Below are 24,720 nucleotides of genomic sequence, written 5' to 3' on the forward strand. Positions count from 1 at the left end.
TAAAGTCTTTTGTAGCTTGACTCTGTTCCTATAATTACTGTTATTTCTCTACTGTTGTGCTCAGGAGGCTTCTGATCTGCTAAATTATTATTGTTGCTGCTTTGCTTTTTAAAGGTTTTTTTCCTTTTTGAAATTACCCAACATTCCTTCCATTCTTTCAGCCACCATTGCCACCCTTGGTCCTCTTTAAAAACAACTGTTAATTTAGGTTGCCAGTAATTCTAAGATGCACCCCCTTTTTAGCCCAAATACATCAACAAATACTTGATTTTTGCCACTTTTTTCCAGAATTCTTGAACTATATCACAGGTCCACCAAACGTGGAAAAGATTCCTTCACCTTCTTACATCTCCAGCAAGCCCCTTGTCCTGTTTTCTATATTTTGGCCAATAACTCTGGAGTTATGTAAGTTATATAAAACATTTTAAATATATTTTCTCTAATTGATCCAGCCACTGAAACTTTAAACCTCTTTTTCCAAATATGTTCCCAATCTTCCAAATCAATATTTCTACCTAAATCTTTGGCCCATGTAATCGTAGCAGTTTTTATCTGGTTGTCTACTAAGTTATATTCTAAAATATATGTATAGAGCCTGGAGATTAGGCCTTTGTTGCCCTTCTTGAAGATACATTCTAACTCCGATTTTTAGAGGCAAATCCTACTTTCGCATCCTTCCTGAAAAGTGGTGTAAGAAACAAACAATATGATCAACAAAAGGCCAATTAAAATCCAGAAATGTGCTTATAAGGACTATTTACAAGGTGTATTAGTGTAGGAGATGAAGAACTTTGTCAATATTGCTTTGTTGGTGCAAGACTAATCTATATATATAAAAGAGTGATGGCATCACGGCAATTCACAAGACAACAAAAGTACAGGCCCCCCAACCTCAAAATTTGACAACACAACCCACCATCCACGCCTCAAGGTTGATACAACAAAAAAAAAAAATAAAGTCCTAATTAGAGGGAGAGCAATAATTTTTTTTATCCAATTGCTGCCAGTTTAGAGGGCTAATCTCTGCCCACTTGGTTGCCTAGCAACCAAGGGACAGCCAGGTTTCAGTTAGGGGGACAGGCAGATTTAGGCCTCACTTAGACTTCTTCCACAGATTATCTAATTTGCACTGGATTATATGGCAGTGTAGACTCAAGGCCCTTCCACACAGCTATATAACCCATTTATAATCTTATATTATCTGCTTTGCACTGGATTATCTTGACTCCGCACTGCCATGTAATCCACTTCAGTGTGCATTTTATACAGCTGTGAAAAAGGGGCCTCATATAATCCAGTTCTGAGCAGATAATATAAGATTAGAAATATACAGTAGAGTCTCACTTATCCAACGTAAACAGGCCGGCAGGATAAGTGAATATGTTGGATAATAAGAAGGGATTCAGGAAAAGCCAATTAAACATCAAATTAGGTAATCGTTATACAAATTAAGCACCAAAACATCATATTATACAACAAATTTGACAGAAAAAGTAGTTCCATGCGCAGTAATGCTATGTAGTATTTACAGTAGAGTCTCACTTATCCAACACTCGCTTATCCAACGTTCTGGATTATCCAACGCATTATTGTAGTCAATGCTTTCAATATATCGTGATATTTTGGTGCTAAATTCATAAATACAGTAATTACTATATAGCATTACTGTGTACTGAACTACTTTTTCTGTCAAATTTGTTGTCTAACATGATGTTTTGGTGCTTAATTTGTAAAATCATAACTTAATTTGATGTTTAATAGGGTTATCCTTAATTCCTCATTATCCAACATATTCACTTATCCAACGTTCTGCCGGCCCGTTTATGTTGGATAAATGAGACTCTACTGTACTGTATTTACAAATTTACCACTAAAATATCACAATGAATTTAAAACACTGAGTACAAAAACATTGATTATGAAAAGGCAGACTGCGTTGGATAATCCAGAACATTGTATAAGCGAATGTTGGATAAGTGAGATTCTTCTTTAATATGAAATAATTACTGGGATAGAATAATGCAGAACAATATAATCTCTAAAACTAGGACAGTAAATAAACAGGGGAATCCCACACAGGAAACAATCAGGGCCAGCTAACACCTCCCAACAAAGTATTCCCATCATCAAAATCAGGCAAATCCTCTGTTTTCTCAGGGCCACAGACAGTAGAAGCACATAAAATATCGCAAAGAACACCACTCTGAAAACGGGAATTCCAGACAGGAAACAATCAGGGCCAGCTAACACCTCCCAACAAAGTATTCCCATCATCAAAGTCTGGAAAATCCTCTGTTTTCTCAGGGCCACAGACAGTAGAAGCACATAAAATATCGCAAAGAACGCCACTCTGAAAACAGGGAAATTCCAGACAGGAAACAATCAGGGCCAGCTAACACCTCCCAACAAAAAATTCACTCAGGGAGGAAACAGCCAGGCTTTAAAGCTGCAAGGCCATTACATCCTAATCATTTTTCCTAATTGCAGCATTCATACTTGCCTCCAACAAACAAAAAAACCAATCAGAAATATTGTATATTCACAACCTTTAGGAAATAATATCCCCTGATGGCGCAGCGTGTTAAAGCGCTGAGCTGCTGAACTTCTGGACCGAAAGGCCACAGGTTTGAATTGGGGGAGCGGAGAGAGCCCCCACTGTTAGCCCCAGCTTCTGCCAACCCAGAAGTTCGAAAACATGCAAATGTGAATGCATCAATAGGTACTGCTCCGGCGGGAAGGTAACGTCGCTCCATGTAGTCATCCCACATGACCTTGAAGGAGTCTACGGACAACGCCGGCTCTTCGGCTTAGAAATGGAGATGAGCACCAACCCCCAGAATTAGACATGACTGGACTTAATGTCAGGGGAAAACCTTTACCCTTGACCTTAACTACCACTAATTCCTCAATACTTTATTTCCCATACCACCATACTTCGCCACAGCAACGCGTGGCCGGGCACAGCTAGTAATAGCTAAAACATGGAAGGGGTGATGTGGTAATTACTGTATTTACGAATTTAACACCAAAATATTGCAATATAGTGAAAACACTGACTACAAAAACATTGACTACTAACAGGCCGACTGTGTTGGATAATACAGAACGTTGGATAAGTGGAGGTTGGATAAGCAAGACTCTACTGTATTAAAGATTGGAGAGATAAATTGGTAGATTATATCTAAATGGCCAAGTTGACAAATAGCAGCAGAGGAGGAGATAATGAAGAATTTGCAAACAAATGAAGGCTGGTACTTGGCTATCTGGAAAAGAAGACAAAGGTAGATTTTAAGATTGCCATAAAGGAAATTTAGTGAAAGAAGACATATGGGTAGTTGCTGGTTAGTTATGTGATTCATATTAAGAGGTGTCGGAGTTCATGGGGGTTGGGTTGACAGGTGTGGAGTTAGAGGGATAAGACATATTAAGGTATAATAACTGTACAGCCAAATTTGATTTTTCACATGTTTAACCAACACTGTATACCATTTCATAAACTTGCTTATTCTTTTATATACAGTAGAGTCTCACTTATCCAACATTCTGGATTATCCAACGCATTTTTGTAGTCAATGTTTTCAATATATTTTGGTGCTAAATTCAAAAATACAGTAACTACTACATAGCATTAATGTGTAATGAACTACCTTTTCTGTCAAATTTGTTGTATAACATGATGTTTTGGTGCTTAATTTGTAAAATCATAACCTATGTTGATGTTTAATAGGCTTTTTCTTAATCTCTCCTTATTATCCAACATATTCGCTTATCCAACATTCTGCCGGCCCGTTTATGTTATATAAGTGAGACTCTACTGTATCTTCTTTTTTCCCTTTTTTCTTCTTTGTTTTTTTACTATCTGCTTTATTTCTTGTATACACTGTAAAACAATAAAATTTATTTTTTAAAAAAACAATTACTTCCTTTTCTCCAATCTTTTTCTACATTTGCCTTACAGGGCAAGAAAAACAATGCTAAAGCCTTTCTGTGGGAAGAGGAAAGGCAGTCTGTCTTACAACTGTTCACACAGTTACTTCAGCTGGACCTTCATCACTTGTGGAGTGGCTTGGTAGTGGAGGAAGAGTATGTCAGGTATGGGTGCTGGATGGAAAGATGCATTGGATCCCAAAAACATGTAATGCTGCATTGAAAGAATGTGGCATGAATTTGAAAGGAAATGAGACTGTTAAAACAATGTGGTGAACTTCAGTTATCGGTAGTAGGGCTTCGGTGCTTCAATCTGGGGTGGTCACCAAAATCATGCCATTGTTATGATCCCCAAAGGATAATACACATCGCTTCTAACGCCTACTTTGATTTTCCCTTTAGTTTAGTGACAGGTTGTTGTTATCGCATCCTGGAAAATCCTAGTATTGGCCATCAAAAGCATCAGCCAACACGAGAGGCAATTATCCATCTATTAGGAGTTGCTCTACGACGATATAATCATATGCTCAGTAAGTCTGGTCTTCTTTCTTAGATTTATTTCAGTGACTGATCCTATGTGGCCTAGCTGCTACCATGTGCCTCTAGCTAAAGCCAGCTTCCCTACCCTGTTTCTGAAAATGGGTTTTCTCTTAGCACAGTTGTCTTTGATAGGTGCCACCCTGAGGCTCGTGCATATGCTTCCACACTTTGAACATGTCGCTCCAGTGTTTGTGGAGGCTGTGGGTGTGTGGATCAAGGAGTACGGTATGAAGAGCATTATGGGAGAGTTACTCAGGTGAGAGATGCTCTATTTCTTTCTAGCTGGGCTCTGCAGCTTCAGCTACTGACTCTTGGCTCACTGTTCAGGGAGATTGGGAAGAAGTGCCCTCAGGAGCTGGCCAGAGACGCTTCAGGGACAAAAGGCTATGCCACCTTCCTTGCAGAAGTAGCTGAACAAACACCGTCCATTGTGTTGGCCAACATGAGTGTCTTACTTCACCATCTGGATGGAGAGGTACTGTTTCCCAGACATCCTACTTTTAAAATACATTTTAAGGCAAATTATATATATTCTTTGTTTGAAATTAGTACATGAGAAACCTGGTAGCTGAACTGGATGTTTGACCTGTAAGAACAGAGAAGTGTCAACATTTATTAAATTGCGGTGCATCTCTAAAATTAATGCAGTTTGACATTAACTGATATGGCTTAATGCTATGGGCTCATTGGAGCTGTAGTTTTGCAGTCTTTAGTCTGCACAGCCAAAGAGTGCTGGTATCTCATCAAACTACAAACTCCATGATTCTGTACCACTGAGCCATGGCAGTTTATAGTGGTGTCAAACTACATCAGTTCTGCATTGTAAATGCATCCTTGGATATTCAACTGTCCAGGGTTTTTCTGTTTTGTTTTTGGTTTTTTGGGTTTTTTTTTTTGTTTTGCTTGACAGAGATTGCATTAAGTTACCCCAAATGCAAAAAAAAAAAAATCTAAACAAAAGTGGCTAGAATTCCACTTCTGGTTTTGAGAAGTGTGCATTGTCGAACTATGTAGAGGAAGAGGCTGCAACCTATTTTAAAGCGTCAATTACTATTCCTGATGGCTTCCAGGAAAAAAATCAATTGTGTATATGTGTGCATGAGCACAAAAGAAAAAGGACAATATACGTAACCTAGAGGGGTTGTCTTTGGGACTGCAAGTAGCCCCAAAAACACCCTTTGCCCATTCATGTTACGTATTCATCAGGCCTTTTCTGTGCTTCAGAGCAGCGTTGTTATTCTGAGAATTTGCCTGGTGTTCTGTACTCCCTTGTTCTTGAGTGGGAGGAAAGCAGCCAGCAGGACACAGCGGCTTTGTGCCTCATCATTACACCTTATTTGTTTATGTAAATTGTAAACCTGAGGGCATATCAACATTTTGTAAGCTGCTGTGAGTTCCTTTGTGGCTGAAGAGCAGAATTTAAAAAAAGTCTAAATAAATAAAATAAAGAAATTGCATCTCAGAAGGCCCAATTTTTACTTCCATCTCTCGGTGGGATAAAAATAAAGTTTTATTATTATTTATTATAAATCTACCTGCTTTCCAGGTGGCAAGGCAGAAAAAATAAGCATCCAGACGTCATTCTTTTTCCAAAATTGTAATTGAGCACCCTGTGCTATAATAAAAATTTTGGCATTCCTAAGAATTAATATTCTTAGTATTTTATAGAAATGCATTTTAATATGTATCTTTTACAGAAATTATGTGTATTTAAGGATTTTTTTTTACAATATTTGTATTTTCGTTATGCTGTAACCCGCCTCAAGCCACAAGGAAAGGTGGATAAAAAATAAAATTTATTATTACTACTACTATTATAGATTGTTTCTGCTTCTGCTTCATTACTGATAAAAAATATCCTAGCTCAAATATAAATAATCCCTTATTCTTATTTAATGAAGTTGTCTGCTGGTGTGACATCAATCCCGATTTTGCTTATTCAGAAATTAGTGGAATTAAACACTGGGATTTTCTCCTGAATAATCATAGTTTGGATCAGGATGCAGTTCAGCCTTGAGCCTATGGCACAAGTGGAATACCAAGGGAATGCAGCTGTGCCAGCACTGAAGTGCTTTTTCCTCTCTTCAGAAAGGCTGGTGGGTGGCTACTTAATTCTCTGAATGTACATTTGAGTTATGACTCACCATTAATTCCCAGGTATTACATCAGCAACTTCTGCCTTTTCCCTGCAGTATTTGGCAGCCAATGATAAATAGTCCCATGCTGGAACAGAGCTGCTGCCATAGAGAGCATTTGGCCCGTAATTGCTGCATCAGTGATGCAATCCAGCTTGTTTCATACGTGAAGCTTCCTTCAGACATTTCTCCCCTGAGCATCACGCACTCTTTGCTTGGCAAGGTTTGGGAACAACTAAAAAATAAACAATATTACTGTCCTACAGAGCTATGCGATGCGTAACGCCATTTTGACAGCTATGGCAGAAGTGTTGCTGCAGGTCTTGAATGGAGAGCAACTGGAAGAAACAGCAAAGAGTACAAGGGATGACTTTTTGGAAACTTTGCAGGCACATGTGTGTGATATCAATGTATTTGTGCGTAGTCGTGTACTGCAGCTCTTCACACGAATTGTGCAACAAAAAGTGAGTTCTGAGTAAAGGTGACCCCTTCTTTGTAATGGCCATTTCATTCCCTTACCCCAGTGGTTCTCAACCTATGAATCCCCAGCTGTTTTGGCCTACAACTCCCAGAAATCCCAGCCAGTTTACCAGCTGTTCGGATTTCTGGGAGTTGAAGGCAAAAACTTCTGGGGACCCACAGGTTGAGAACCACTGACTTATCCAAATGGGTGGAATACTGGGTGGCTATAAAGTGCCTTCTCTTTTTACTTGGACTATATGTGGGCTGCCCTCCCCTAATTTAGCCATCACTTTGAAGGGCTGGAGGAACTTTTTATGTGCTATCCTTCTCCATGATACCACTTTAGCCCCAGAAGAGCTCTCTTTTCAACAATAAGTGAGGTGAAGGTTGACTTCTAGATTCATTCCTTTTGGGAAAACAGACCTTTCCTTGAGCAAAGGTGGTCTAGAGGAGATCAAAAACCACCATATTTTAAGGGCCCCCAAAAAAACCCATTAGAGCAGTGGTTCTCAACCTGTAGGTCTCCAGACAATTTGGCCTTCAACTCCCAGAAACCCTAACAGCTAGTAAACTGGCAGGGATTTCTGGGAGTAGTAGGCCAAAACACCTGGGGACCCACAGGTTGAGAACCACTACATTAGAGGATTCATGGATGAACCGGGATCACCTGCATGGGTAAGGAGCTCCCAGTGGTGCAGTGGATTAAACCCTTGTGCTGGCAGGACTGATGACTTGAAGGTTGGGTTGCTGACCTGAAGGTTGCTGATTTGAATCCAGCCCAGGGAGAGCTCAGATGAGCTCCCTCTATCAGCTCCAGCTCCATGTGGGGACATGAGAGAAGCCTCCCACAAGGATGGTAAAAACATCAAAACATCCGAACCTCCCCTGGGCAATGTCCTTGCAGATGGACAATTCTCTCACACCAGAAGCGACTTGCAGTTTCTCAAGTCGTTCCTGACACGAGAAAAAAACCTGCATGGGTAATTCCCCATTAGTTTCTTACCCTCTGATTTAAAAGCTTTGTTTGGATTAGATTTCTGCCCCACATAGGCTCTAGAGCAGGTATGGGCAAACTTTGGCTCTCCAGGTGTTTGGGACTTCAACTCCTAGAAACCCCAGCCAGCTTACTGGCTGTTAGGAATTGTCGGAGTTGAAGTCCAAAATACCCGAAGGACCGAAGTTTTCCCATGCCTGCTCTAGAGATTGACAAAATTAGTCTGGTTTCCTGAGCAGTCTCCCGATTGCTATACCCTATCAACCAATGGTGTATCTACACCAAGGGTGTCAAACTCTTTTTCATCAAGGGCCACATTAGCGTTTGCCTTCTAAGGACTGTTGAATGCATGGACATAGAGGGCCAGCTATAACTTTTTTTTACATAGTGGTTAGTTTTCTTTAGTTTTTACCCAAATCAAAGAATAATAGTTTGGCGAGACATGAGCAATTTGGCAAAGCTGGCAAAAGGTCTTGTAAAACTACAACTCCCAGGATTTCCTAGCATTTGGCCATGGCAGTTAAAGTAGTGTCAAACTGCATTATTTCTGCAATGTATCTGCACCCTAGAGTTTAAATGATATTTTGGCTAAATAAAAGTAGGTCTTGAAGAAAATCAACTTACAGAAACAATTTAGAGAAGGCAACAGCCTTTCAATTCAAGTTCCTCCCAAAATGCCAAACAGACCCACAAGTCCTCCAGGATTGTGATTTCCCATTCAAATACTGGAAGACATACTTCTTTAGGCCCCAATAAGACTCTGTTTAATATTAGGGTATTATTATGGTTACAGTACTTTGGACTAAGGGACCTGTGTGGCTAACATAGCCTTCAATATACATTAAATAGTCTGATAAGGATTCATCTTGCAAGGTTTATCCAAAAACCTTTATCACAACTTGAAATGGTAGAGATTGGCAAAATGAGTAGGTATGCCCCATCACAGTCTAGTGCAGTGGTTCCAAACTTTTTTTTTTTAACCACGGACCACTCTCCAACATTTGTATCAAAAGGGTTACAAATCAGTTTTTGGTCAACTTTAGATTCGATTTGGTTATTTAGGGTGCTGTTTCAGAAAATTGCATTAGATAGACCATACCAGCTCTCATTTCTGATACATAACATATGTCATTTAGTAGTTGCCATCTACTTGCCCACAAAAAAACATTTAATAATCTAGAGCTGATTTTCCCCGCATGTCTCACAGATCTTATTTTAGGTCTCACAGCCCACCGGTTGGGAACCACTGCTCTAGTGAGTGTCAAAATGGTACTAGAGTGGCCCATTCCTGATCCAAAGCTTTGTCAAGATCCAAAAGCAGTGTGCTTTCCAGTAGATGTTGCATTGCTGCCTGGACAGTGTTGACGTCACAGCCTGGTGGCATAAGTTATGTTAATTGAATCTTTCCTCATTATTCCTTCTGAAGTCCCAACTTTGCGTCCCTCTTTCTTTTTTTGCCACAGGCCCTGCCTTTGACTCAATTCCATGCTGTAGTGTGTCTAGCTGTAGGTCGGCTACAAGACAAATCTATAAATGTAGTGAAAAATGCTATTCAGCTGCTAGCTGCTTTCCTTTCCAACAACCCTTTCTCTTGTAAGGTAAGACACCTCATTAGAAAGTTATTAAACACAGTAAAACCCTCATATATGCCGTATCTAATGGCTGATATATCAATATTTTATTTTATTTTTATTTGTTAACCATATTAGGTAAGGGGAGGGAGACAGGATGAGTAGCTACTGCATCACCTGATTTTTTTTTTTAGATTTTTCTGTGCTTAGGGAACTGGAACTCAAATTAGTTTTTGGCTTATATTATTTTGAATTCCATAAAACCAGGACACAACATTTGGTGGTAAAGGATAGAAGAAAACTTGACTGGATCCATGAAAGGGGCTGCATTAACAAGAATTATCTCGCCCACAGTTAAGCTCCACAGAGTTAACTGAACTACTTGAAAAGGAGAAGCAGAAACTTCAAAAAATGAAGGAACGCCGAACCACAACCGGTAAAATGCTTTGTCTCTTAATGTCAAAGTAGTTATCCAGAAATTGATTAATTCCCATTCTTGTGCTGGCTCTCCCCTGACAGAAAGGTTCCCAAGTGTAGAGCTGGCAAAGATGAGAGAATAGCAACAGAGAAGACATCCTCCTAACAGCTATAGAGTTGACAATAATACCTTCCAGTGGTTGTACCTGCAAGCTCCCTCATTTTAAAAAAAACTCATATGCATATTTTAAATGCTTGCAGTTTGTATTGTCCTGCATTAAGGAAGCTTTGACTGTATTTTATTTCATGTCAAAAGCATTGCATAAAAAAATAAATATAAAACTGATAAAATAAAGGGAACACAAGCAGCTATACTCCGCTCTGTCGAAGTCTTATGGTCTGTATTTCAAGTGTTCTTTGCACTGGTTGTTAAAGTCAGTAATTTAAGGGAACAATTTACCTTGGCATGGTGATTCATTTCACAAACAGGTTATGTATGAACTGCTTGCTTTGCAGCACATTCTCCATATTTTTGCAGTTCAAGTGCCCCTTCTGTGTAGGACTGTGATCATGTGTATACTGGTTTATAAACTGATCTTGTATATAAGTTGAAGGTAGGGTCAAAATTCTAGATTTTTATAGAAACTAAAAAGTAAAGAGTAATTCCATGGAAAGGGGACAATGCCAATACTGCCTCAGGGGCTCACTGTTCTTGGGCTACCACCATTTTCCTGCCCAGACATTTAAAGAGGTTTTCCGCCATTCCATTTAGAGAAATTAATGTTTCCCTTTTTTGACAAGAGTTGAGATACAGAGTCACTGGGTTACTGTGAGTTTTCTGGGCTGTATGGCCATGTTCCAGAAGCATTATCTCCTGACGTTTTGCCCACAATTGCATTAATTTGTTATTATTATTAATACCTCTGAATTATTGTGAAAATAATATTGGTGTGGAAGACTGGTAAAGACTTGATAATATTGTTTCTCCCTTTCCTGCCTCTTTCATGTTAAAAAATCTCTACAAACTGTTTAACTTTAGTGGAGATGGAAGCCTATATCTGACTCTTCCTTTCGCTTTGTAGCAGTGGTGATTTCTCCAGAGGAGGAATGGGAAGCAATGCAACCAGAGCTCCAGGCTACTCTGAAGAGTTGCCTTACCTCACAGGAACAGGAAGATACAAGGCACACATTCACAATAGAGGACCCAGAACAATTATCCAACAGCGTTGTCCAGCTTTTGAGAAAATCAAATTACAAGTGAGTGGACTTTTGAGGGGTATGGTGCAATTTGGTACAATAAGGAAGAACTCATATTTCATATTTCCACTTCAAAGTGATTTTTGAAGTACAGTAGAGTCTCACTTATCCAACATAAATGGGCCTGAAGAACGTTGGATAAGCGAAAATGTTGGATAATAAGGAGGGATTAAGGAAAAGCCTATTAAACGTCAAATTACATAATGATTTTACAAATTAAGCACCAAATATTTTATCATGTTTTACAACAAACCAACAGAAAAAGCAGTTCAATACACAGTAACATTATGTAGTAATTACTGTATTTACAAATTTAGCACCAAAACATCTCAATGGATTGAAAACATTGACTATAAAAAAACACTGGCTACTAACAAATTAACTACAAATAAAGATAGACTTGCATAAAATGAGTTTACAGTAACAACATTGTCGGCGTTAAATCTATAAAAAGTTCAGTCCTTGCTGCCTAGAGAAACCGCTTTAGATCCAGGCAGGTGGCAGACTGTGTTGGATAATCCAGAACATTGGATAAGCGAAGGTTGGATAAGTGAGACTACTGTATGATATTAAATCGTATAAATGTCGCAGAGATGTTTGCTGCTGATTCACCCTCCCTTCTTTCACTGAAGGCAAGGAAGTTTTAAAAACCTGGAAGTCTCTGGAGCTCCAGTTGTCCCTTCCTTTCTCCAAAGAGTTCCATTTCACATTTTGTAAAAGACCTTGTCTTCAGAAGAGAAGGTCCCTTCTCTTTGCTCCTTTCTCTGATGCAAAGCAATATAAAAAACCAACAAACAGAAACAGAGCTTGTGTTCTGGAGAGCTTTCATGGCCGGAATCACTAGGTTCCTGTGAATTTTCCGGGTTGTATGACCATGTTCCAGAAGCATTCTCTCCTGAGGTTTCGCCCACATCTATGGCAGGCATCCTCGGAGGTTGTAGAGAAAAAGCTTCTGGAATATGGCCATACAGCCCAGAAAACTCACAGCAACCCAGAAATAGTTGTTTGTTTGAGCCTGGATCATCCCTTCTCTTCCTCCTCCCCTTTTGGAGGTAAGGCAGCTTATTTAATTATTCAGTTAAAACATTTTGAAAAGGTATTAAAAGTTTGACTATTATGTGAGGACATGCGGTGCTTTGCACCTTCCAAAAATACATTGGAGATTGTCTGTGTGTGTGGAACATATTTAACTTTACTATGTTCATTGTCACTTTAGAGATGCCATCCATCTGGTGCAAGAAGGGATAAATCAGTTCCAAGAGGTGGAACCCTTCAAGCAAATAATAGAGAATGATCATGAAGATCTTATCCAGAGCATGTTGAGATCCTTTTATCTAGGTAATCATCTGCAGGTACTCTACTTGCTTTCCTATCATTGGCTCTGTTCACAGCAGCTAAAGATTCCGTTTTCCTGAGCCAAATTAGATGTTGTAGTTGCAGCCGTATTTTCTTTATTCACATGTCTCCTCACAAATAAAGCAGGTAGTGGATGAGATACAACTCTAAGGGCTTTTTTTTAATGTGAAGAATTCAACCTTTTCTTCCTTCCAACCCAACTCTTTTGCCATTAGCCCACCTGAGGTCCTTTTACTCCAATACAAATATTACTGGGATAAGACATGGTGGGAGGCACAGGAGAATAAGGTTTAAAAAATGTTATTTCTCCCACCTTATATAACCCTTTGATGAAATTAGACCCACCTTCTCCCAATTTTGTACATGACTGAATTAAAGTGGCTGCCACCATCACTGGCCCCTGATGGATGATCTAGAAACACTACATTTTTCATTATTCAGATGCAATGGATAGAAATCTCACCATTTCAATATAGATTTGTGTGTATCTTGTGTTGATACAACTCCACATGAGATCTGAAAAGTTCAGAGGTCTTCCCCTGTGTTCCTGATGCATAGGTTCTCGCACTGAAAACAGTATTCAGGAATCCGCAAATGGTACACAAAATGCTGAGAACGAAGATCAAGCGCAGAACGAAGAAGAGCCCCCAGAAGAGTTGGTGAAGCAGGAGATGCTTGTACAGTATTTGCAGAATGCTTACAACTTCTCTGAAAAAATCACTGAAGCCTTGAATATGGTCTCCAAACTGATGTATGAAAGTTCTGTCTCCGGTAGGTATACATCTGAAAAGGCAGGATGTTGGTAGCTTGAAATACGCAATTCCTAAAATCCATTATCTAGACCAGTGTTTCTCAAACTGCTCATTCAGGTGTTTTGGACTTCAGCTTCCAGAAATCCTAGCTAACGTAGCAGCTGTTAGAAATTATGGGAGCTGAAGTCCAAAACATACGGAGGAGCACAGCTTGAGAAACTCTGCTCTAGACACAGCTCATTAGAATGTGAAACCTCTTGGACAATACAACTTCAGAGGATAGGTGAGGCTTTCATATGGTGTTTCCACCCGCACTTCTTACAAACCTTCTGTAAAAAAAAAAATAGGATCTCAAAGAAAGGTTCTGGTTTAGTTTTGTTAGATTGATATACCATATATACATGTAGGGCTGAAAAAGCCCCCCTCGGCTTATACTTGAATGAGGGTCCTGACCAGCTTATATTCGGGTAGGCTTGTACTTGAGTAAGGCAAGCAGAGTTGAATAGTCTTGTCTTATTAAAGTCTTACTATCTTAAATTACAGTTTTATGTAAATATTCAAAAACATTTAATCTACAGGTGTCTCAATGTAATTTTATTGGTATCTATTTTTATTTTTGAAATTTACCAGTAACTGCTGCATTTCCCACCCTCATCTTATACTCATCAATAAGTTTTCACAGTTTTTTGTGGTAAAATTAGGTGCCTCAGCTTATATTCAGGTGAGCTTATACTCGAGTATATACTGTAATACTTCTCAATTTGTAGTGCGCAAGAGCAGGGACGGGACACTTGGAGTAGAGAAAGATATTATGTGTACTGTCAATGCTTGGACCTTCTCCAGTTTATAAAAGTTAGCAGCAAGACACTGGCTGAGAAACTCAGACAATTTTGTTTTCCAGCCTTTATCTGGAGTTACTTTTTGTCAAAGATACATATGGCAGCTAGCACTGCGTTATATAAGCACCACTGTCTTGTATTCTGAATGTTCTTAACAAATGGATAAAATTGTATGAATGGCATATAATGCCCACACTATTCAGACATACTCCACTGTATTGTGGAGTATAGCTAAAGCATTTGCTGCAGAACCCACTGTAAATGCAGCACATTGCTGCTAACAGGTGTGTGTAAATCTCTAGTTGGTGTTCAGAAGCTTGTTGTCATTTTGTTGTCAACTGTTGTCATTTTTATGACCCCAACACTGAGCCAAGGGGGCCTCATTTTAAGAAGCTAGAGGAACCTCTAATTTCCAATGATCAGTTTAACAAAAACATGCCAAAAAAGTGAACTGTCTTGAAAGCCTACAACAGGGACAGCTTCATGACCAGGGGATTGATGCCAGAGTTCAAGATCTACAATATTTTAATATCTACAATATTTAAGGAGTATTTTTAAAATATAAAAGGTTGTTTTATCTTTAAAAAATCAAAATCTGGAAATCTCATGAAAAGCTGTTTTTTATTGGCAATTATAAGGAGAGTTTTGAATCTTAAATTTCTTATATCCTTTAAGGAGTTATATAGAAGATTACAAGAGGTGTAATTAGTTCAGAGAATTCAATTATACACATTTTAGTGCAATAGACAAATATAAACTGAAACAGATAAAAAGGGAGCCAAAGTATTTTCCCCACCTCTCGAGAGGAACTATAGGACTCCAGAGGTCTATCCCTTTTTTTTATGAATTAGAGAACAAAAAACCAGGAATGTGATTCTGCAGTGGTTCTCAGCCTGTGGGTCCCCAAGTGTTTTGGCCTACAACTCCCAAAAATCCCAGCCCAGCTGTTAGGATTCCTGGGAGTTGTAGGCCAAAACACCTGGGGACCCACAGGTTAAGAACCACTGTTCTAAATCTTTGAAATAGCATGTTCAATTAAAGCATACAGCTTGCATGCATGCCTTATACTAAATAGCAGTGTAGATTGTAACATGAATACATCTACATTGTTATTTTTGCTTAAGTCATTGATCTGGACTGCAATATAAAACCACCAGACTGCTGAAAACCTTCATTCTTGGATATCACAGCTTCTGAAAAGTTACAAAATGTATAAACTTCTTTATTTTAACATTTCATGCACATTAACACCATTTGCCTAAAAGTCGTGGCATAATTTTCTCTTTTTCCTCACTGGTCAAGCAATCAAAATATTGCCTTCTTTTCACATGAGAGTATCAAGTTGTTCTTGGAACTAATCTACAACTCCTGTCCATTATCAGCAAGTTTCTTTTTAATGTGATAGGATGTAGCAGCCTCTGGCTGGGCTACTAGTTTCACCTGGCATCTCCCAGTATCTGCACACATTTGTATTAGCAATTTTGTTAAAAGCTCGTGAATAACATAACCCTCTATAACAGTGGTTCTCAACCTGTGGGTCCCCAGGTGTTTTGGCAATAACTCCCAGAAATCCCAGCCAGTTTACCAGCGGTTAGGATTTCTGGGAGTTGAAAGCCAAAACATCACAGATTGAGAATCATTGCTCTATAGCAAACTATACATTACATAACAAACATGCAGTTACAGCATGAATAGATAAAACAAAGCATAAGATCCTGACACCCTCCTCATCTTTTTTTTCCCCCAGTGGTACAAGAAGCCATTGAGTTCTTTGTGATAGTCTCTCAGTTTGGCATCCCTCAGGCTGTTCTAGGAGTCCGCCAAATGCTTCCCCTTATATGCTCTAAGGATCCAGGAATCAGAGAAGCTGTGTTGGATGCTTACAGGAAGCTCTACCTCAACCCTAAAGGAGACACTGAAAGGTTTGGGTTACCTTCTACTGCAAACCATATCAGAGGAGAAGGTGCATTCTCTTAGCTGGGGTATGGATGATGGTGGTAGTCAAGAAAATGCAGAATGCAATTGTCATGTTAGTACACCCCACTGGTGAAAGCTAAGCTGTCTTGATTTGTTAGGTTGATTCTGTTTTCCTTAAAATAGGATCTTTAGTATCACAGAACAAAAAGTGCAGATCCAGTCACTAACAAAATTTGAAAAAAAAAATCTATTCCTAGTTTCAAAGTGTTATTTCCTATTTAATTGTGCAGTAATTATTTTGAAATTAGTTCTACTCCAGACACTTGGTTTTTGTGGCTGCCACAAACTATGTTGGATTGGTTGAGACTCTAGGAGATATTCACTGAAAAACGATAGCAAAATATGCTATCCCACAAAACAAAAACAAAGTGTTTGCAGTTTAATAAACCTTTCCCATGTTTTTATGATAGAACCAATTAAGAAATGGCATAACCCAGGAACAGAAATTGTGGTACATAGTGAATTGACCTGGGCTTTCAAACTTATTCCCTAGGGAAGCTCTTGATTATGGGCATGGGGCAAGTTTCCTGTTGGATGTAATCAAGATGGTTGGCAGTAGTGTAAAATCCCATAATAATGTTTTTTAAATAATTCCAAAACATTTTGCTCATCTTTTACATAGGAGTAGAGCTCAAAACCTGATGCAATCTCTTTTCCTTCTCATGATCGATGCGTCATTGGGGACTATTCAGTGCCTTGAAAAAATTGTGAGTATATTTGTTTTCTTGTAACAGGTCAGCTCACAATCCTACAGTAGTTGAACCTAATTTTAGGTTTATGTTTAAGAATCTTGTACTTGCTGCAGATTGTTGTCCTTGACTCAGGGCAGAGAGGTCTCATAGTGGTGACACCTGCAAGGTGACAGTATTGCTATCTGTCTAGAACTTTTCCTGCAATTTTGATAAATTTCTGTTAGTTCAGAGGTGCTTATTTGAATAGGGATGGTCCCAGGACCTCTGAAGGATGGTTTCATGATGGTTGAATACATTTTTTTGTATGTTTGGCGTGTGTACATGCCTTCAAGTCACCTATGGTGACCCCGTGAATTTCATAAGGTTTTCTTAGGTGAGGAATACTTAGAAGAGTTCCTTTCTCTGTAATATAGGCAATTGCACCTGGTATCCATTAGTGATCTTCCATCCAAGTACTTACCATGTCTGACCTTGCTTAGCTTCCAAGATCAAATAGGATCTGGTGCCTTTGAGGCATTTTATTGAAGCAAGTAAAGTTGATCCTCTCTTGGTCTCCCATAGCTTGGAAGCAACAAAATCGAGAGGCTTGGGAGTACAATTTAACATTTCCCATATGAAGAGAAATTCTACTCTTGTGATACGGGATTGCAGAGCTATTCAGTGAAATCCAAGAGAAGGAGATTCTAAGGGTAGTAGATAATTTTCCGCAATGCATACTTAATTTACAGAATGTGTTATAGTGGTAGCACTAGTGGCTTGAATACCTTTTAAGGATATAAGAAAAAATTGCTGGCAGCATGGTACTCCAACATCAAGCATGATGAATGCTCTATAAATGCCTCCCAGAGCCATAATATGAGCTAAATGGAGCTTCTGCATTCAAAGAACTGTGTTCCTCTGAATGCCAGCTGTGTGGAGCAAACTACATAGCATATTTCTAGAATCTGGAAGCAGAATGGTTAAGTAGATATGTTTTCAGTCTGATCCTGTGCGGCTCCCAGATTATGTAGCATCTACACTAATATGTCACAGAATAAAAGGTGGTATGTTGCAGTCTTTTGACCTACATGCCATCGGGAGTTCGTAGAAGCTAAAGCCATTTCTTTGAATTCTCAGTACAAGCTACCTCCACATTTGTATGTATGCACTCACATCCTGTATCCAGAGATTATTTTTAGTCAGGATTCTGCAAAACAGGAACATTCATGGAGTTCCACTTTTATGTCAGAGAAGGAAAAACTCAGTGGAAATCCTGTTTCCTCTCATTAGGAGGAGTTTGTAGTTTATTCTACACAACAGTGATTTCTCTTGAGTGAGATGGTGGTTACTAAGACCCCTTCTATACTGCCAAATAAAATCCACATTATCTGCTTTGAACAGGATTATATGGCAGGGTAAACTCATATAATCCAGTTCAAAATGGATAATGTGGATTATCTGCTTTAATAATCTGGATTATATGGCAGTGTAGAAGGGGCCTTACTCTCCTTAAGGATTTGTGTCATGCCCCATGGAGACCCTCACTGTAGTTAAGCCCTTTTTAGTTAGAGGGATTAAAATTTTATGTACAGTTTATGGGGGATCAGTCTCGACAGCCTCTTTGCATTTGAAGCCTCTGTCACCCTGCCCCCTTTTAAGAATACCCTCAGTGATGGAGCCTCAGGCATAGCACTTCTGGTTCTTGGAAGAGTCAGCCTTTTTGTGACTGGAAGGTGACGAGAGAAGAAGGCTGGAAAGACTACAAAATAGCACATCCAGTCGGAGCTGTATTCAAGTCCATTCAGAATTAAATATTGAGACAGTAAAACACCATACAACAAGTGGAGCCTCTGGTGGTGAAATAGGTTAAACCCTTGTGTCAGCAGGACTGCTGACAAGGTTGGCGGTTCGAATTTGGGGAGTGTGATAAGTTCCTGTCAGTCAGCTCCAGCTTCAGATGTAGGGACATGAAGCCTCCCTCAGGATAATAAAACATCCAGGCATCCCCTGGGGAACATCCTTGCAGACTGCCAATTCTCTCACACCAGAAGCAATTTGCAGTTCCTCCAGTCACTCCTGACACACACACAAAAACTTACAATAAAGAGGCAATAAGAAGAAATAAAGATTCAAGAGCCTCAGTATCTATATCTTAAAGAGTTTACCTCGTCATAAAGACTTTGTAGTGAGACTGAGGAGGAGAGAAAGTCTAAAATTCTTGTCAGTTAATAAATTCTTATTTGATTCAATTATATAGTCTCCAATCTGTTCCCTGCGCAGCCAGTTCACCTTCCAAGTAGTTAAGATAGCATGGGGGCAGGACAATTGCCTTTATTTTTTTAAGAAAAAATAATGTTTTCCTTCCCTGACGAACTTTGTTTCCCTAGATCTCTGAATTTGTTCAAAAAGATGAGATAAAACCCGCAGTGATCCAGTTGCTGTGGGAGCGATTTGCAGAGAAATCACCGTGCTCAGTGCTGGAGCGTCGTGCTTCTATCATGCTTTTGGGAATGATGGCAAGGTGAGTCAGGTTTTTTTCTACTTGATCATCTGACAAACAATAGATAACTTTGTAGTAACAATAGCAAGCCTTAAAGAAGAATCAGTCAAGATTTCCAGCCCCACCTCCCTCCAAAAAAGCTTGAATCTATGCCAACCTTTATTTTTGAAGATTTTGAAATACAGGCATGCTCCTTTTAACAAATATCTGACAAAGAAATCTTTTTGCAAAGATTTTTTACACCCACCAGCCTTCCTCTCCTCATTGTTTTCTATTTAGCATTGAGAAGATGGTGGAAGGTGGCTGGAGAAAAATAGACTTTTGGCATCAGGGTGCAGCAGTCACTGTGTAGTAAATAAAAAATAAAGCTTGAGCTGAGAAAACAATGTCATTCTACTACTGCCAACCTTACTGTAGCTATATGTGCCAGTCTACAAGGTGAGGTAAACAGCAGCTGCCTCCAGAAACTTTATTGAGCTTAACAGGAACAAAAGATGGGAAAGCAAATAACCCTGCCTCACCAGCTCCCTCATTATTTTTAAGAAGGATAAGTCTATAGATTTTGCCGCCAAAAGTTTGAATCCCCTAGAAGGAGTGAGCTCCCATCTGTCAGCCTCAGCTTCTCATGCGGGGACATGGGAGAAACCTCCCACAGGATGGTAACACATCTGGGTGTCCCCTGGTCAATGTCCTTGCAGGTGGCTGATTCTCACACCAGAAGCGACTTGCAGCATATTCTCAATTCGCTTCTGACACAATAGAAAAAACCCACCAAAAGTAAAATCATGGAAAAAGCGAAAGTCTTCACATTGTTTTTAGAATGTTCAAAATGTTTTTGTTTAAATATTCAGAGTTTAACTGTGTTGTTTCATTTCACATTTGCATTTTGTTTAGTTTTTGAATAAAATTTTGCTGAAACGTTTTGTAATACTCTAACCTTATCTCTCTGTTCTTTTCATTTTACTTCTGCCTCTAGTATATTTCCCATTAAAGTTTATCTCTAGGAATATTTGCTCTGTTAATTAAAGTGTTCATATATAAGATGTTGCTTTGGTCTGTTGATGTCACTGATGCGCTACAGAATCTCTGTAGTAGGTTGAATCTAATGAAATGTATTCTTGCCAACTGCAGGGGGAAACCTGAGATTGTAGGGAGCAACCTTGATATCTTGATAACAGTGGGACTGGGTGAACGTGTGCATGAAGATTATCGCTTTGCCTTGGAAGTGTGTAATGCCATCTCTAAAATTGGCAATAACCATAAGGTTAGAACATACCCATGATCAAAACAGTTTTCCCTTGTTTTCATTGTCATAACATGTGTACCCAGTTTATTACTGTATTTCAATTCTAAGATGCACTTTTTCTCTATATAAACATCTTTAAAATGGGCTGTCTTAGAATCTCAAGTGAATATGTATTTTTGTGCTGATGAAATTAGGGTGCGTCTTACAATTGATGGTATTTTACAATCGAAGAAATACAACAAGTGGTCGTCAAGGGAATGTGAGGGCCTGCATACTAAATGGATAAAGGATAACTGTTAGTAGAAATAGCCCAGAGACAGTATCCTTCAGAAAGGTCTTCACTTAGTTGGTGCCTCTCATACAGAACATTTTTATTATTTATTTATTTACAGCATTTATATTCCGCCCTTCTCACCCCGAAGGGGACTCAGGGCAGATCACATTACACATATAGGCAAACATTCGATGCCTTTTAACATAGAACAAAGGCAAGACAAACACAGGCTCCGAGCGGGCCTCGAACTCATGACCTCCTGGTCAGAGTGATTCATTGCAGCTAATTGCAGCTGGCTTGCTCTCCCGCCTGCACCACAGCCCGGGCCAAAAAACATGCCAAAAAAGGAAGATTACATTAACTACTATTAGTACTATTAGTAGTTAATATAATTTTATAGGTATCTAATGAAAAAGATTAGAATTTCCAGGGGGCTCCATTACTAGTGGCCTACGCAGCTATGATCAGTCCCTCACAGACATTTCCCAAACAGCAGGATATTCCACCATTACTGCTGGTCACTAGAAGTTATTGATTTTGATGGGAGAGAGTAGTGAATCAACTGAAAATAATCCACTCTCTCCACAATTTCCAGTCTACCACGTGGCAGCCTTGAGAAAATCCTTTCTCCCAGAATTAAGTTTCTGGGCTAACACATAACAGATATTTGTGTGTATGGGCAACTTGGGAGTGCAGCAACTCCTGGCTTTCACTGCTGTAGTTGCAGGGAAATGGTATTTGATTAAGGGAAGCTTGATCCTCAACCATCTCTTTCTCTGCAGATTTTTCCTCCGCCTGTAATTTCTTTTAACTCACATATCTGCATCAGTTCTGGCGAAACCAGTTGAGAACAGCAAGGTTCCTTGCTGATTTCAAGTTCTGTCTTTAAGAACTACCCTGGCGAACCTTAGCCATAGTCTAGGGCAGGCTTGTCCAACCTGCAACCCATGGCTACATGCAGCCCAACACAAAATCATAAACTTACTTAAAACATTATGAAATACTGATATAGTTACCATACATACTCGAGTATAAGCCAACCCGAATATAAGCTGAGGCACATTGGTAAAATTCAAAAATAAAAATAGATATCAATAAAATTACATTAATTAAGGTATCAGTAGGTTAAATATTTTTGAATATTTACATAAAACTAATATGCAATAATAAGACTTTAATAAGATAAGACTGTCCAACTCTGATTACCTATATACTTGAGTATAAGCTGACCCGAATATAAGCCGGTCAGGACCCTCACTCAAGTATAAGGGGGGGGGGGGCTTTTTCGGCCCTAAAAAAGGGCTGACAGGGAAGCCAAAAGGCTGGACATCCATTTGAGGTATAGGTGGGCTCCTTTCTGGAGCTTTTACTACATTTCCTAGTTTCATGAATTGTTCAGGATTGTAATTGTGTTACCCCTCAGTCTATAATATTCTATGGTAATAATATTTCTAAAACCCCAAAGTGCCACATTTCTTAACCTTTACAACTGCACACTAATACAGATATAGTACCTGCATTTTTGAAATCTATTTTGACCTGCATGTGAAACTAGAAGGCTTCCCATTCATGTTCTTGGTTCCTTCCCTATGCTTGGTCCAAAAGATTCCTATCCCCAAGCCCACATCCATTCTCATACAGCATATACTCTCAAACGATTAGAGATGGTGTGATTTAGAACATTTGATTTGTGTATCAGAAGTTCAACATTTCTAGTGGTTAAGTTCTTTGTTTAATCTTGGGAGTTGCTGTTTGCCCATCTCTAACTTGCAGAGAGACTGTGCACAGGAGAAACAAAAGTTTCTGCTGTGCAAAAATGAAAAAAAAATCCTTCCCTACAGCCTAGTCCTGGAAAAAGCAGCTCCCCATTCCGGCTTCCCCAGTCACACATACTCTTCGAGCGCCTGCGTGAAGTCATAACCGTGGGTGAGTATCTCAAGCTGAAAGAGGACGGTGGTAGTATAGGCAAGCCTTCTCCTTTGCCTGATTGTATGTCTTCCCTTCTGGCCGCCTTTAGGCTTTGGAAGACCTTGTGCACACTGGATCCCTTTCACCCAGGCAGCAATTACTCTCATCTATCAATTGGCAGAAGGGCCTGACGAAATATGTGCCCAGATCTTACAGTCTTGTAGCCACCAAGCCTTGGAGAAGTTGCAGGAGAAAGAAGGTTCAGAGGCAGGTGAGCTAAAGGCACCAAAGTCTTTCTTTCTGGTAGAAATCCTTTGAAGTGGAGGTGGATGAGACAATTGGCTTGGACAGGAAATGACAAGTGAGGAGAAATATTACAACAGACTCTAAAACAATAAATATTTGGCCCAAAGAGAAGGCCAAAAAGAAAAACCCTAGCTATCTTATAAAGGTTTTGTTTGTTCCTTAGATGTGGCCGACTCCTCTCCCAATGAAGTTGCAGATGATTCTAGCACAATTGACACCACAGTGTTGACACATTTGGTCTCCCTTGCGGGGGATGTGGCCTTGCAGCAGCTAGTGCATTTGGAGTTATCAGTAAGCAGTGAGCTACGAAGGCGGCGGCTCCTTGGGGAAGAACAACAAGCAAATGAACATGCAGCAAACAATACAAAAGCACAAAAGAACAAGGTGAGGGCTGTAGTTACTGTTTTCATACCCCATACCTGCAGTTTATGTTGTTTTTTATTGGTTGTAAAATGCTGTATCTATGTAGCTCAGTTTTCATTAAAAGAAACTTTTAGTTGCTGTGAGTTTTCTAGGCTGTATGGCCATGATCCACAAGCATTCCTACCTGACATTTCTCCTGCATCTATGGCAGGTATTTTCAAAGGTTGTAAGATATGTTGGAAACAAGGCAATTGGGGTTTATATATCTCTGGAATGTTCAGGGTATAAATTTTCAATAACTTTAAAGCATAGGTTCTTTTTATTGCAATTTTCCAGTATGAGAAAGGGTATCAGAACTTTTACACAAAGACCAACATTGGAGATACAGATATACAGATTCTATGTAACTACATTGAATTCACAAACAACCTATAGTTACATTGGCTAACAAACAAAGGAGAATTACTTTTTACTCTGCATTCACATTCATTCATCCTCATTCATACATCACCGTTTCTCCTGCTGTCTCCTAGAGAAGAACATCTCTTAGACCAGACTGCTTCTTTGCAATTTTGGTAACGCATACTTCCAAAACTCCAAAATGAATCCTGTTTCTCTAAGAGCAATGTCAGGGATCAGAATCCTGCTTTCCCATAGCAGATCTGACACTCCAAGGTACAGCATCTCTCTCCATAGAGCATGGCAGGTGAACAGCACAGCTGTCTGTCACCTTACAAATATGATATCTCGCTCCATCTGAAGGAGCAGAGCATAGCGGGTGAGCCAGACTTCTCGGGACTTCCACAATTTTGGGTTGTAATAAGGTCTTATATATAGTAGAGTCTTGCTTATCCGACATAAATGGACTGCCAGAACGTTGGATAAACAAAAATGAGGGATAATACAGAGTCTCCTACAGCCCCCACCCCTCCCAACTCCCTTGTCTTTGGTGCTAACAACAGGGACTCAAAGGGTTAAGGCAAGGCAACACTCTTCGGGGTTAGAGCGACCCAGAGGGAGCCAGCCATGAAAAAGAAGGGCAGCAAGGTTCGGGTGTTTTGTTAGGCCTTGGGAAAGGAGTCGCCCAGGCCCGGGTGCTTTGCAAGACCTCTGGGAAAGGGTCAGCCAGGTCCCGGGTGCTTTGCAAGGCCTTCAGAAATGAGGCAGCCAGGTCCTGGGTGCTTTGCAAGGCCTTCAGAACTGAGGCAGCCAGGCCCAGATGCTC

At 39.6% G+C, this 24,720-nt stretch overlaps 2 protein-coding genes across 2 annotated transcripts in view; one reads left to right on the plus strand and one right to left on the minus strand.

The window, feature by feature from the left end:
* mrpl51 (mitochondrial ribosomal protein L51) overlaps positions 1–24,720 on the minus strand; it is a 54,815-nt gene that overhangs the window by 11,161 nt on the left and 18,934 nt on the right. The window lies entirely within an intron of this gene.
* ncapd2 (non-SMC condensin I complex subunit D2) overlaps positions 1–24,720 on the plus strand; it is a 45,944-nt gene that overhangs the window by 6,289 nt on the left and 14,935 nt on the right. The window contains exons 5-21 of the mRNA XM_008119275.3: positions 3,959–4,092; positions 4,330–4,457; positions 4,600–4,723; positions 4,795–4,942; positions 6,869–7,066; positions 9,522–9,656; positions 9,984–10,065; positions 11,129–11,303; positions 12,520–12,641; positions 13,218–13,430; positions 15,998–16,172; positions 16,850–16,934; positions 19,286–19,419; positions 20,530–20,662; positions 22,760–22,844; positions 22,936–23,097; positions 23,296–23,516. Coding sequence (XP_008117482.2) covers positions 3,959–4,092; positions 4,330–4,457; positions 4,600–4,723; positions 4,795–4,942; positions 6,869–7,066; positions 9,522–9,656; positions 9,984–10,065; positions 11,129–11,303; positions 12,520–12,641; positions 13,218–13,430; positions 15,998–16,172; positions 16,850–16,934; positions 19,286–19,419; positions 20,530–20,662; positions 22,760–22,844; positions 22,936–23,097; positions 23,296–23,516 — 2,454 coding nt within the window. The remainder of the gene's footprint in view (positions 1–3,958; positions 4,093–4,329; positions 4,458–4,599; positions 4,724–4,794; positions 4,943–6,868; positions 7,067–9,521; positions 9,657–9,983; positions 10,066–11,128; positions 11,304–12,519; positions 12,642–13,217; positions 13,431–15,997; positions 16,173–16,849; positions 16,935–19,285; positions 19,420–20,529; positions 20,663–22,759; positions 22,845–22,935; positions 23,098–23,295; positions 23,517–24,720) is intronic.

Source organism: Anolis carolinensis, chromosome 2 (genome assembly GCF_035594765.1).
Source record: "Anolis carolinensis isolate JA03-04 chromosome 2, rAnoCar3.1.pri, whole genome shotgun sequence".
NCBI lineage: Eukaryota > Metazoa > Chordata > Lepidosauria > Squamata > Dactyloidae > Anolis > Anolis carolinensis.